This window comes from Pelodiscus sinensis, chromosome 2 (genome assembly GCF_049634645.1).
Source record: "Pelodiscus sinensis isolate JC-2024 chromosome 2, ASM4963464v1, whole genome shotgun sequence".
In the NCBI taxonomy this organism is placed as follows: domain Eukaryota; kingdom Metazoa; phylum Chordata; order Testudines; family Trionychidae; genus Pelodiscus; species Pelodiscus sinensis.
In genome coordinates this window covers 238,099,842-238,113,979 of record NC_134712.1, presented here as the reverse complement: position 1 = coordinate 238,113,979, position 14,138 = coordinate 238,099,842, and the positions used below count along the sequence as shown (strand labels likewise).

The 14,138-nt window shown below is 38.3% G+C and overlaps 1 protein-coding gene across 4 annotated transcripts in view; it reads right to left on the bottom strand.

The window, feature by feature from the left end:
• The window catches only part of VIPR2 (vasoactive intestinal peptide receptor 2), a 142,507-nt gene that overhangs the window by 102,698 nt on the left and 25,671 nt on the right, over window positions 1–14,138 (bottom strand). For all 4 annotated transcript variants that reach the window (XR_012902111.1, XM_075922730.1, XM_075922731.1 and 1 more), the window contains exons 3-4: window positions 9,821–9,928; window positions 5,810–5,907 (exon numbers count right to left, since the gene is read on the bottom strand). Coding sequence is in view for 3 of the 4 variants with exons in the window: in XM_075922730.1 (XP_075778845.1) it covers window positions 5,810–5,907; window positions 9,821–9,928 (206 nt within the window). In the remaining variant the exon portion in view is untranslated. The remainder of the gene's footprint in view (window positions 1–5,809; window positions 5,908–9,820; window positions 9,929–14,138) is intronic.

Genomic DNA, 14,138 nt, shown 5'->3' with positions numbered 1-14,138 from the left:
ATAAAACTGAGCTCTGGAGAAATGTTTGGCTAGAGTTTCCCCTACAATATGTACCAGTTCCGACTTACATACAAATTCAACTTAAGAACAAACCTACAGTCCCTATCTTGTATGTAACCCGGGGACTGCCTGTATGTACATACATAAGGGGGCTAAATTAAGGTTGTTTTGGTAACCTTAATTCTGACACTTCTTAACTTTGTGTACTTGGCTTAGAAATCTAAGTAATGTTCTTTTCACATAGTTTTTGTGCGTGTAATACATTGTATGTGCATGTGTCATAAAATCAACAATTTTCAACAGTGCATGGGTGAGTTTGCAATTAGTGTTACATTTCCATTATGCTTTGCAAGACAAAATAACAGTTTTTATTAATAGTCTAGTCCTGCTCCATTTAAAGTCAATGACAGTTTCTATATTTACTTTAATGAGTACAGGAGAAGGCCCTTAACCACTTCTCATGGAAAAAGTTGTGAAAAAAATGTAGAGTGCAGTGTAAATAAATACAGTATGATGCACAGATGAGTCATATCATAAAAAGCATCAGTAGGAGAAAGTCCTGTATTGTATTTTCTTGAGGAGGTTGAGTCTAATTTAGATTCTTGAGACAAACAGTCCATTAGTCCACAGCAATGATATATTTCAGAGATAACAGTGATGTACATATCTTCTAAATGCACTTAGTGCCATTCAGGTACTATTTGAATAAGTCAGGCTCAGCCTGATTTCCTTACTTCAGTAGGATCTGAGGGTGCTCAGTCTCTGAAAATTCAGAGTAGCTATGTCAGGTCTTGCTGTTGCTTATATACCTTAGTCAAAGAGCATCAGAAATGGAAAGAAACATCCTAAGTTACCTTGGTACCAAACATTCATATTACTTGAAAACTGTGTTATGCCTTGCATTAATTTCCTAGCTATGTGCAGACACCAGCATATGGTCCTACAAATGCACATCAAACTGCATTACCCATATTTCATTTGTATTCCCCTATTTTGTCTTGGGGTACATCTAAACTGCGTACCCCTCTTATGGCAGTGTGTAGACCACATACCATCAATGCTGCTATTTAAACCACTGCTGGGGGGCAAGCTGGGTGAGACACTGCTCAGGCAAAAACAAGTACAGACATGTCTGAACCTATGGCAGGGGAGGGGGGGGGGCAAACTATGACCCGTGGGCTGCATCTAGCTCATCAAACCTTTCTGTTTGGCCCTTCAGCTCCCACAGGGAGTGGAGTTGGGGGCCTGACCTGTTCTGCCTGCCTAGTGCTTCCCTGTCCCCAAATCACAATTCCACTATCTTCTGGCACACAGAGTGCCACACTCCACAGGCACGACTTTACCACTCTATTTCTGGGATCAGAACCCAGCCCTCCTGTGCCAGTGTGCCCAGTCCCCTTCCCGTCTCCTACAGCCTCCCTTGAGAGCCATACCCAGATGCAGCCCTCAGGCCAACGTTTGGCCATCCCTCCTTTCAGGAATATACCCAAGCCAGTTCTCTACACACCCCAGTAAGGTCTCCCCCATCCACACTTCAATTTCTAGCAGCCCACAGTCTTCACACTGCTGGAATCTTTCTCCCCATAGGGAGCTGTAAAAGGCTTTCTCTGCTACAATGAAAGACTCTGGCAATGGGGAAAGGCTTTGGCCATGGGAAGCAATAGATAAAGGGCCCCGGGCAGCTCCCTGCTGCCAAAGCCTTTCTCTGCTGCTTCCCTTTGCCAGAGCTATTTATTACCATGTGAAGCTGGACACCACAGCGTAGATGAAAACTGCTTTTCATTGCAGTGTGTAGCCACATATACCCGACATGCCACAGCCAGTGGTATGCAGTGTGGAGATCTCTTTAGATAGAGAAGACTTGCCCAATCTAGAAAAATAGATTCAAGTTCAGGTGTGTGATCACTTACTCACTTTTTCCTTTATGCGGATGAATTTCAATGCCTTTTAGCAAGACTGACCAGCTTGTGCTTTGCCATATGGCAGGGTCTTGGCAATGTGCAAAACATCCTAGGAGGGAGCCTAGGATGCGTCTACACAGCAGGGCTTAACTCAAAATAAGCGATACAACTTAAGCTACGTCAATTGCGTAGCTTATTTTAAAATAGTTTATTTCGAAACTGGGAGCATCTACACAGCACTTATTTCGAGAAAAGCCCTCTTTCTCTGACCTACTTTACTCCTTGTACAACGAGGGTTACAGGAGTCGGAGTAAGAAGTCCTCCAGTTTGACAGTATTTTGACACTATTTTAAAATAATGCTAGTTATTTTGAAATAATGTTGCTGTGTAGATGTACCCATTGGGTACACCTTGACCTATTGAATTTAGATAAAAGCTACTGAAATACATCCACATTTCAGAAAGGGTTGTAACAAGGTCCAGCTTATTCAACATAACTCACTCTATCCTGGACCCATTTTTCTCATATAGAGAAGCCCAGTTATTCCTATTTCTCTTATACCAACTAAAAACCCAATACAAATACTCAAAGGAAAAAAAAGGAATAAAATCATGGATGCTTGAAGTAGCATCTGGAACTGAATCTCTCAGGCTCTTGAAGGTTGATAGTTCACATATATTATGGGGACTAGAAACTAAATACTGTAAGAGATTTAAATTAAACTCTGACTGTTAGCAAGATACAGGGCCAGATTCTCCTATCTTATTGCCGATCAAAAGTTACTCTATGGCACTTGAGATTTATAGCAGTATAAATCAAATGCAAATGAGAGAATCAAGTTGACATTATTTTCTTCAAAACTACTTTTGTGTGTAGGTTATGAGAGAACTGTACTTTAGCAAACATTCTCCCCGATGCTTTCTATTTTGTTACTACATGCATTCAGTAAATTTGGTAACAAGCATTTTTTAGATGAGCTCAGCTTGAACACTATTGATTTACATAAATTCTCAATAAGTATGATAAATGGCAGTTGTTACATTTATTATTTAATGTATTTTTAAATGAAAATTGAAAACTTGAAACTTCTATCCTTATGGTCAAGTTCTGCACCTCAGATGCCAAAAACTTGCAATGGAAGTGAATGAAGTTGCTTCCATGCATCTGAGGGCCCTACATCATCAAGCTGTGCATGCTGGCCAGCTATGTAAATACCTGATCTTTACTCCAATCTCTTTACAAAAGAGAAAGTATCATTGTAGCAAATAACTTGTATCTTAGATATGATCACATTTCTTGATGTCTCCTGAAAAAATATCAAAACTCCTTTTACCCTATAGACTTTCATATTTATTTTCTTTTGCATTCCATTGGTCATTTTATTTGGGAAATATATGATAGAATAAAAGAGATAATCAATTTGAAAAATTGTTTTCTGTCCTGTCCAAAATTGTACTCCTGGGTCAAAGATTTCTGTTACTGGAAGAAGTTAGCAATAAAACATTATGTAACATCTTTGTAAATTTAACAGTGCTTTGTGGGTAGAAAGTTTCATTGTTTCCCCTGAAAGGCCATGTTAGGCCACCATCCTCGAATCAGATTCATGGTTGCAGATCCCTGGCTCTGTGTGGAGCCCAACTGAAACCAATCGATGTTCACCAGGGTGCAGAGGTTGGGCGCAGATCTAATAGCAAGATCAGGGTTAACTCAGTCAGTTGCTCCCTCACTAAAACCATCTTGTAGTGGGGTTTTTAAAAAATAAGGACATGTATTTCAGCCATGCAGAATCAGAAATGTTTATTTTCATTCATTTAAAAGATTCAAGTTGAGAGTTTCCTGTTTTCGTGAAGTGACAATAAGATGATCCTTAATACAAGTGGCACAGGTTAAGGCCCAAACTAATTTTCATTAAAGTCAATACAAAAACTCCCATGCTGTGTCTAGACTGGCCAGTTTTTCCAGAAAATCAACCGCTTTTCTGGAAAAACTTGCCAGCTGTCTACACTGGCTGCTTGAATTTCCGCAAAAGCACTAACTTCCTACTGTAAGAAATCAGTGCTTCGTGCGGAAATACTATTCTGCTTCCGTTCAGGCAAAAGTCCCTTTTGCGCAAAGCTTTTGCACAAAAGGGCCAGTGTAGACAGCTCAGATTTGTTTTGCACAAAAAAGCCCTGATCACGAAAATGGCGATCAGGGCTTTTTTGTGGAAAAGTGTGTCTAGATTGGCATGGACACTTTTCTGCAAAAAGTGTTTTTGCAGAAAAGCGTCCGTGCCAATCTAGACGCTCTGTTCCAAAAATGCTTTTAACAGAAAACTTTTCCGTTAAAAGCATTTCCGGAAAATCATGCCAGTCTAGATGCAGCCCCAGTTAATTCATTGGGAATTGGATCAAACCCCTCAACACCTTAGCAAGCTCAGTGAATTTGTTCTGTTTAGGAAATTGACAATGAAACATAATGGAAGCTTTAGGTGATAATCTACTTTCTGCATCAGATCATTAACGACCTGAACAGTTTGCCACCTTCTTATTAAATACCAATTCAATATTTCTTTGCTAATCCTTTAAATTTTTTACAACAAATTGACAACCATTCAATATAAATGTGCCTTTTTCCTTCTGTAGTATAAAAGATAAGTTCTCACCCCAACTGGGAGTAACCACTAAAGAAACGGAGATAAAACACCCTAGAATCATAGGAATGTATGAATGGAAGGGACCTCAAGAGGTCATATGGTCCAGTCCCCTGTACTCCAGGCAGCTCTATACAATAACTAGTCCATTTCTGACAGATGTTTGTCTAATATGTTCATATAATACTGCATATTACAGTAATACAAATAATAAATAATCATGATTATAATAGAAATAATGACTAGATTTAGAGCATTATCGTTTGGGAACCCTTATACTTCTTCTTTTCTGCCTACACTTTGAGTTGGAGTTGTGACTCCCAGATCAAGGTGATGTTCTTGCACTAGCTCTCATCGAGTTAGCATGTTAAAAATAATATGTAGTGACAGTGGCAGGATGGACCCTGACTACATGCTTACGGTCTCATAGGGGTATGTACCCAGGTGGCTAGACCCTCCCACAGCATGTGCTGTCACAGCTACATTTTATTGTTCATCAAGCTAGCACAAGTATTATAGAATCATAGAATACTAGAACTGGAAGGGATCTTGAGAGGTCATCAAGTCCAGTCCCCTGTCCTAACGGCAGGACACTATGTCTCCTAAAATAGGAATCAGCCCCCAACTCTAAGTGTACATGTACCTTTAGTTTAGATAAGAATTTCAACTCAGTGAAAAACAACAAGAAGTCCCGTGGCACCTTAAAGACTAAAAGATTTCTTTGAGCATAAACTTCCGTGGGCAAAGATGATGAAGTGGGTCTTTAACCACAAAAGTTATACCCAAACAACTCTGTTAGTTTTTATGGTGACACAGGACTCCTTGTTGTTTTTGTTGATGCAGGCTAACACAGTTACCCTTCTGACACCTCAAAAAATTATCTATACTTTCAAACCTGTGTACACAATTCCTGTAGATTTCAGAGTGCATATATGCATTTGGGAACCGAATGTGGTCCTATAGTTTCAAGTACAGCACCAGTAATACTGGCTAGAAATTGAAACTAGAAAATTTCAGACTGGAAATAAGATGTACATTTTTATTGGTAAAGGTAATTAAGCACTGGGACACTTTACAAAGGGGTATGCTGGATTCTCCATTTTAAAATCAAGTTTGGATGTTTTTCTAAAAGATATGCTTGAGATACTATTCTGGGGAAGCTCTATGATCTGTGTTATCCAGGACTAGATGATCATAAGTGTTTCTTCTGACCTTGGAATCTATGAAATTCTTTTGAACATCTGCATCTGAATGACGAGAATAACTTTTTCTTACCTTACTATCATCATTATTGTCATTATAACCACAAGCGCTTATGAGATCTGGAAACATTTCTGACCATCCATCACTTGTACAATTTTTGCTAATATTTCCTGCAAAACAAAGTTCAGAAATGTAATGCTTCCTAACCAACAGGCCTTAAAGCAACACTTCATAAAAATGTACCTTTTTGTGAATCCAGTCCATTAACTTACTCTGTGCCCCAGCACTGTCATTAATCAATCCCACATATTTCCATTCATGTGCACATATTGATTTAACATTTATTCTAGGCACTGAATCATACCAAATATCTTTGCTATGCTAATGAAACACACATACAAAGTTGCAATATCATGCCTCCTACCATCGAACATGAAGCATTTCACCAGAAACAGCCTGAAAGATTTTGTAGCTTTGTTGAAATTACTCTGAAGGGAGTTTATTACCTGTCACTTTTAAGCAAATTTGATGGACAAGTAATTTGAATAAAAATGGCTCTATACAAACCTTGATTAATCTAAACTATTATTTAAGATCTTCTGAGCAGGTGATATTAAGTGATCTAAAAAATAATTATTGAAGTGCTTGCATATACAGTGATGAATGTCTATATTAGACAGATGAACATGCATCTGGATGAGAGCAAATTCTGATTTAGCACATAATGCATTTTAAAGGCCTTCACAAACTATGTGCAGAGGCAGGAAGGAGGAAAAAGACCACAATACAGAAAAACTTCAGGGACTTCCATCTATTCTCCATACCTATAATTCAAGAGGGGATGAAAAGGGAATCCTTTTGTGTTAACTCAAGCATGACAAGACATCTGGCCTCTGTCAATTATAAAGTGGTAAACATGGCCCTTATCTGTGATAAACTAGAAGCCCACACTCAGAACCAATCTTTGAATTAATTAAGACACTTGGTGTCAATTAAGAACCTCCAAGAACTCAGCTGAAGCAGTCAGGTTAATTAATACACCTGGAGTTAATCTAGACTCTGCTAGAACCAGTTGAGATAGTTGTTTGATTGGGACTCCTGGAGCTGGAACTGGTTAAAAGCCTCCCTTTTAGTCAGTTTAGTGGCACTCAGGAGCATTGGGAGGAGGATGTGGAATGGTAGTGATGCTGTCAGGTACCAGGAAGGAACGCTGAAGGTACAGAGGTGAGGACCAGGGAGAGCCCTGCCCAGGGAACTGTTCCTTCTCGCCCAAGAAACCTGAAGGAGAAAAACCCCCTACTGGAGGGGATGATATTGAGAGAAGAAATCTGGTCTTTTGCTTCCACATCCAGAGAGGCTACTAGAGACTAGGACATTTTTCCACTCCCTTGCCAATGTCTAAATCAGACTATGGCTTGCCTCTTAAGTAAAGGGGTTAGACCGAGCTGTAGTGAACCACTGAGTTAAGCAATTAGAGTTGCCAATTTCCAAAGACAGGAAGAGACAATACTCAACCCACCACTGCCCAAAAGCACAGGACCCACTATGTGAAATTAGAAGCTTCATCACAATAGGCTCAGACAAGAAATGTGAGGACTAACTCAAATAAGCTTTTGAGAGTGTAACTCAACTTCTGAGTCAGCAGCCCTTCAGGAATCTTGTGAGAACAGGCTTTCTTTTACATCTCCAATCAGTTTTAGCAGGGTCTGTGTCATATGAAATGTCATCTTTTGGAAAACATTCAAATTAGAGGTACAGAGCAATTGTAATAATTAAAGACCTCATGTCACTTTTTTCAAAAGTAGAGGAGTTATAGTGGCTTGACCAAATTCCTAATTCAGAAACCATATTCTGACCCCCCTAAATTCAGATAGGTTCAGTTGCATGCAGAATTTTCTTTATTCAGTATTCTTTTGTGCAGTGTTGTTGTGGGCTATTGAGCAATAGCCACTTGGGGCATGTCTACACTGGGAAATTTCGAAGTAACTTGGTGAGTGTCCACACTACTAAGCCCATTATTTTGAAATATTGGGCTTATTTCAAAATAATAAATCCTGCTTGTGAAGAGGAATATGCTTATTTTGAAATAATAATTCCCAAAATAACTATTTCATAATAATAACCTGGTAGTGTAGACCTAGCCTTGGAAAGCAGGCTGCATTTCACTGTTTTGGGGGGGGGGGGGGGAATAAGCATGCAGTGTACTGAATTATTTCCCTATCAAACTGATTTGTCTGAATGATAAATCTGAGCCAGAAGAAAATCCCAAACAAGTTTTACACATTTTATGAGTCTGGGTAAAGAACAGCATTATAATTGTTGCTTAGCATTCTGAACATAGCTGAGCTAAAAGAAATTGTCTCCATCTCAGAATTCTAAATTTATGCTTATTCTAATTTGTATTTAGTTTGTGCAACCAATGGCCCATCTCTAATCCTTAATCCCATGGACAGGTACCAGATAGATCAGGTTTTCCTACTACATGTGTTTTCTTGGAACAGCCACAACTGAAGTCACTGAAAAGCTATTTTCAGTTATGGAATTTTGGTACCATGATATCCTCTTGGAAATTCTTGATATCCAACAGAAAACTTTACAGGAATATGTTATGTGAAAATAATCTTTTCCCTACATGTTGATTACAACCCACTTTCATATTTCCTACCAAGTTGCATGTCCATGAGACACCAACAGATGATGTTACACCAGTAAAATACTGTGAGAAGATCTATTTTTGACCCTTTTTTGACCTTCCTTCCTCCTTCCTAGAGACAGAACTTTTTCCTTACTGAATCTGCCATTTTCTAAAGCCTGACTGGCTAATACAGTCCAATGAATAGAGCACCAAACTAAGAGGGTGCATCTAGACTGGCAAGATTTTGCGCAAGCAAAAACTTGCCAGCTGTCTACACTGGCCGCTTGAATTTGCACAAGAGCACTGACTTTAATGTACAAAATCAGTGCTTCTTGCGCAAATACTTTGACGCTCCTGCTCAGGGATAAGCCCTCTTGTGCAAGAATACCTGCGCAAGAGGGCCAGTGTAGACAGGCACCTTAATTTTTTGCGCAAGAATGCCATTTTAGCCATCAGGCTATCGGAGCTTTCTTGCGCAAAAGCGCATCTATACTGGCACGGATGCTTTTGCGGAAATACTTTTAACGGAAAAACTTTTCTGTTAAAAGTATTTCCGCAAAATCATGCCAGTCTGGACGTAGCCAGACACTAGAACCTCGGTTCTATTCCTGGATCTGTGATTTACTATGTGAACTTGGGACAGTTATATAACTTCATGCCACAGTTTCTCTACCAGAAAAATGAGTGGAAATAATACTTACTTTGCAAAGCACTATGAGAGCTACATGTGAAAACCTACATGCAAGCATTATGTAATATTATAAATAGCACTGACCAGCTGTGCTGCAGAAATTAAACTCGTGATAAACGTGACACTGGATATTACCTGCTAAGCTAGGCCTCCTAGCAACTGGGCTAAGAAAATAAGATGGGTCTTTCTGGTTATGGTAAAAAATGACATGAAGTTGATTATAAGCCCAAATAACTCCCAGTAGCATTAATTTTTCTAAATGCTGTAGTATTGTTCCATGCATTTCATAGTACAGGGGAGTCTTTCACACAGACAAATGGGGACTGCCTTTGGCACAAAGGCAGTGAACTAGCTTCTAAAAGAGCTGCATCCAGGTGATGATTATGACTGATTTAGTCAGGACAAACACAGCTGGGCTTTTAGGCTTGGTCAGTGTTGATGCATCTACTGAAATCTGAAATTCTAGAAACAAATTCAATTTGGATAATCAGTACGCTTCGTTTAGTGCTTCCATGATCGTATCTCATACTTTCTTATTGGTGCCATTGAGAAGGCTTATTTTTCTCTCTCTAAAAATAAGACAACATCCTAAACACTAAATACATGCTTTTACAATTTACAGTACATGAGCAAATATGCAGTTGACACAGAATAGATTTCACTCAGCTAAATGGTTTTAGGTGAACCATGCAGTATGTGAAGTTTTTCTGGGAGGGGGGGTCAGTTTAGTTACACAAAATAACTTAAAACAAAATACCTGATTTGCTGAAAAAGTGGCTAAATACTTTTGGACAAGGGATGGTGACAGTCTCTCCAATTTTAGCATGGCGCCAACACGTAATGTTATCCCAAATTCCAACACATCCTGCAAATGAAAATGAAAGCTGCAGACCTGAATCCATCAAAGTTAAATGCACATATGCAACAAATGCTGGTCATTTTATTCCTACTTACACAAATGGGAGTTTTTCAGAAGTAATTAAAGAATGATTTGGGTAAATTTCTAAGACAAAATTTATTAGGAAATTGGTAAAAGATTTTAAAATAAGAGCACACAAATTAGCCAATCACTTAGCAAATCAGTGCCCTTGTCCTGGGAATGCATTTGTTTATGAAGTCTGCATCACAGTGAATGTCATCCTGATGTGATCATCCTGAAGGAATCATTTGTAGGTAATGAAGATAAAGATTAATGAGCAATTTCTGAGGGCTCATATGTATTCATAACAACACTAAATTTTAGAACCCCATTGAAATGGCTGCTTCGATAGCAATACATACAACATCCAAAAAGGAGTTCATTGCACTAAGCAGTAGGATAATTGAATTATTTGCATTAATTTTTATTGGTGTATTGTCATAGCAGTGTTCAGAAATTACAAAATCAACTTTCCGTACCATACTTTGCTAGCCACTGATTTCAACTGGCCACACAAGGAGAAAGTTACTACAGGTTGAACTTCTGTAGTCCGGCACCCTTGGGACCTGACTAGTGCAGAATGAATTTGCCAAACCACAGGAGGTCAATATTTTCTAGCAGCATTACCAACATTTCCTCTGCTTACTAGGCTCATAGAAGACATTTAGGGGTAAGTTGGAGCTAAATAATAGCACAGAACATTGAGAGCCTGTAAACAAACTTTATAGGATTGCAGGGAACTTAGCCACATCCATGATAAGTCAACATCCAGCTAACTAAAATCATGGAAGACCATTTATATTGCCATACCAGAGAGTGCTAGACTAGAGAGGTTCAACCTGTACTCAATCTGAATAAGGTTGGCACAATCTAACCCTTAGAAAAATTGTGGGTTTGTGTTTTATATGCTCAAAAAAAATCACACATCATTTGTAAAAGAACCATTGCACACAAGCACCACTATAACTGATACAGACATAGTTACCATACTCATGGTTGTGAACATTTAAAGCAATGGATTACATTTAGAGAGGAAAAGAAAAGTTGCAGGTGGAATATTCCCATGGTGATTTGAGGATAACTTCTGCTCTCAGTTAGGCTGTGTCTAGACTGCATCCCTTTTCCGTAAAAGGGATGCAAATTGGACACATCTCAATTGCAAATGAAGCGGGGATTTAAATCCCCCCTGCTTCATTTGCATAAACGTGGCTGCTACTTTTTTCCGGCTCGGAGCTTTGCCGGAAAAAAGCGCCAGTCTAGACGCGGATCTTTCGGAAAATAAAGCCTTTTCCGAAAGATCCCTTATTCCTCTTAAAATTACTAAAAGGCATGTGTCTTTTCCCATTGTGGTGTTTGTGAGAATTAAGCCTGACAGATGTTTAGAACAAGAAGTTGAAAGCTATTATTTTGGAAAATGAAAAAAAATTATAATCATTTCTGTAATATGTTTGATAAAAATTTACATTAAGCTTTTGATTTTAAAAATTTACACAAAAAACAAAAGAACCAAAATGGAAATAAAAAATGGAATCATTCCTGAAATTTAGAATTCTCTCCTCTCCTCTTCTCCCCCATTTTTAACCTGCTCTATTGAGATGGGCAGTGACTTTCGTTCGTTCGTTCGTTCGTTTATGGCAGTCATCTAAAATTACCAGTGAACTGCAATGCCTAATGCTGAGAGCTTTTCAAACACTGCAAGCTCTCAACAGTAGATGAAAGGACTGTATCGTTTCTGAATTCTTAGATCCAACAGACATAATACTAAGAAATGCAATTCTGTCAAAAGATCAAGCATGAGTGCAACAAAAATAATGAGAATGAAGTTTGAATGGCGGTCACTAAAATTCCATGATAGATTTTTCAGGCTTAATTCATGTATATGTTATGTATTATGATGCATGGAAATCTGATAAGAGTTGCTGAAATGTCCTACAGGCATTTTTATCTGTGATGTGAATTAAGCAGGGTAAACCAAATATAAAATTATTTGTATATGAGAGAAACTGGAAGAACAAGTTAATAGGATGAGAAAACTGCATAGCATCAGCACACTAAACCATAGACAGGATGGAAAAAGGACCTTAACTGAGGGTGTACTCCAAAACTATCCCTTTCCGAAGCTTGCTGGACTATAAAAAGAAATTAAAAGAACCCCTCGGCTTTTTGCACCCATGAAAGTTGTATCCTCATCCTGGGATCTGAGGATGCTGAGAGGCTGCTTTAGGTGAGAAACTTATCTTCAGCAATGATTTTAGCCTGTTAAAAACTATGATTAGTCTCATAGAAGCTTGTTATGCTTTTGTTTTATTTGTAACATCACTGTTTCCATTATTATTACTCCATAAGTAAGTGTGCACTAAGGTCTCTTGAGGCAGTGGGAATTATTGTGAGTGTCCAGTGCCAGGAGTTGGCCACTACAAGGGAACACATCTGGGAAGTGGGAGAACTGGGATACAGCAAGCATTACTCTGTAAGGCAAAGTGCGGTCTAGCAGAGTTTCAAGGAAGCAAACAGACTTGTGTGACAAGCTGTCACTCAGATTAGAATCAGCAGGTCTCTCTCCCAGAGGAGGAGGGCACCACAGTGAACTATGGTTCTGAATGCCTGAAAAAAGTATCACAGGAGTATTAACGAACAACAGCCCTGTATTCCACTTCCTGAAAAAAGGGTGGTCTCCTCCTCTCCTCTCCTCTCTACTGGATTTTGCATTTTTTACGTCTTTTTAGGGATGGGGATGGAGCCAGCAATTCAGAAGTTACATCGGTCAATCTCAGCACAGATAAAAATTATTTTTTTTAAATCAGTTTCTTATTCAAATTAGATTTTTTAATTTAAACATAGGTTTCCATAGAAAAAATAAACCTATTAAAAATTAAATATGAAAATGACAATTTAGGTTATGACCTAAATTTATTATAATAGATGAAAAAAATTAAATTAAGTACAAAAATAATATTAAGTAAGTTATGTTTTCAGACATATTTACAGAGAGCCAGACAAGTAAATTGTGGAAATCACTGGCTAAGCACCTGGAATCAGAGTTTGTTGAAGTTTTAATCCTGTTTTAATAGCGGTAGCTTCCTCTATAGGAGGGATTTTCAAAATTCATTGCATTGCAGTCCCCTTCTGACAACAAATATTTCTTCATGACCCCATGAGACGGGACTGAAATGTGAGACCAGGGTAGGGAGGGGGGAGCAAAGTAGCTCAAGACCCCCCACTTTGGGCAGAGGGGCCAAAGCTGAAGTTCAAGGGCTTCAGCCCTGAGCAGAGTGCTTGTAACCTGAGTCCTGATGCCCAGGGCTGAAATCCTCAAGATTTAGCTTTGGCACTGGGCAGTGGGGCTCCAGCTTCAGACCCAGGCCCCAGCAAGCCTAAACCAGCCGTGGTAACCCCATTCAAAAGGGGCCACATGACCCACTTTAGAGTGCTGACCCATAGTTCGAGAACCACTGATCTATAGGCATAGAGACAGTATATTCTTCATTTCCATTTATTCAGCTCATTCAGTTAAAAGACTGGTTTATTCAAAGTTTTAAAAAACCCTATAATTGGGAGTTGGGGGAAAAAAAAAAAGCTTGTTTTCGTCTTCCAATCTATGAATAAAAGTTAGGTGTGAGAGCTCTACTAGTTCTGAAATGTTGAAGAATGTGGTGGCCAGAAACAGTTACTTCGCTCCACTAACTTCAGATATACTTCCTTTGTTTAATAAACTAGTTCATTTTACATACAAAACATTTCCTGTAAGCTTTTTGATATTTTTCTTTAGTATCCAGAATAGTTAAAGCTGTCTCATTAAATTAAAAATTTAAATGTTACTTTTGTGCATCCTTAATTGAATTAGATTTAACATCCAAATAGAGCTTGATATATAACCAAGTAAACAAACATAATAAAAATTACAAAAATTAAGAATCTGAATAGATGTAAATTAAGTTATATAATTGCTTAACTAAATGTATATATAGTGTTGAGTAACAAAAAGATGTACCACACTTAGTATAAAAGGGTATATTTTATTGCAAATCATCATGCTGTAATGATTACCAAGCAATGAGAATCAACCTTTCTTTAGGAATATATCTAAAAAAATACAAATTCAAAACACAATTAAAATCAATCAAGGATTCCTGCTTACTGATTAAATTACAATTAA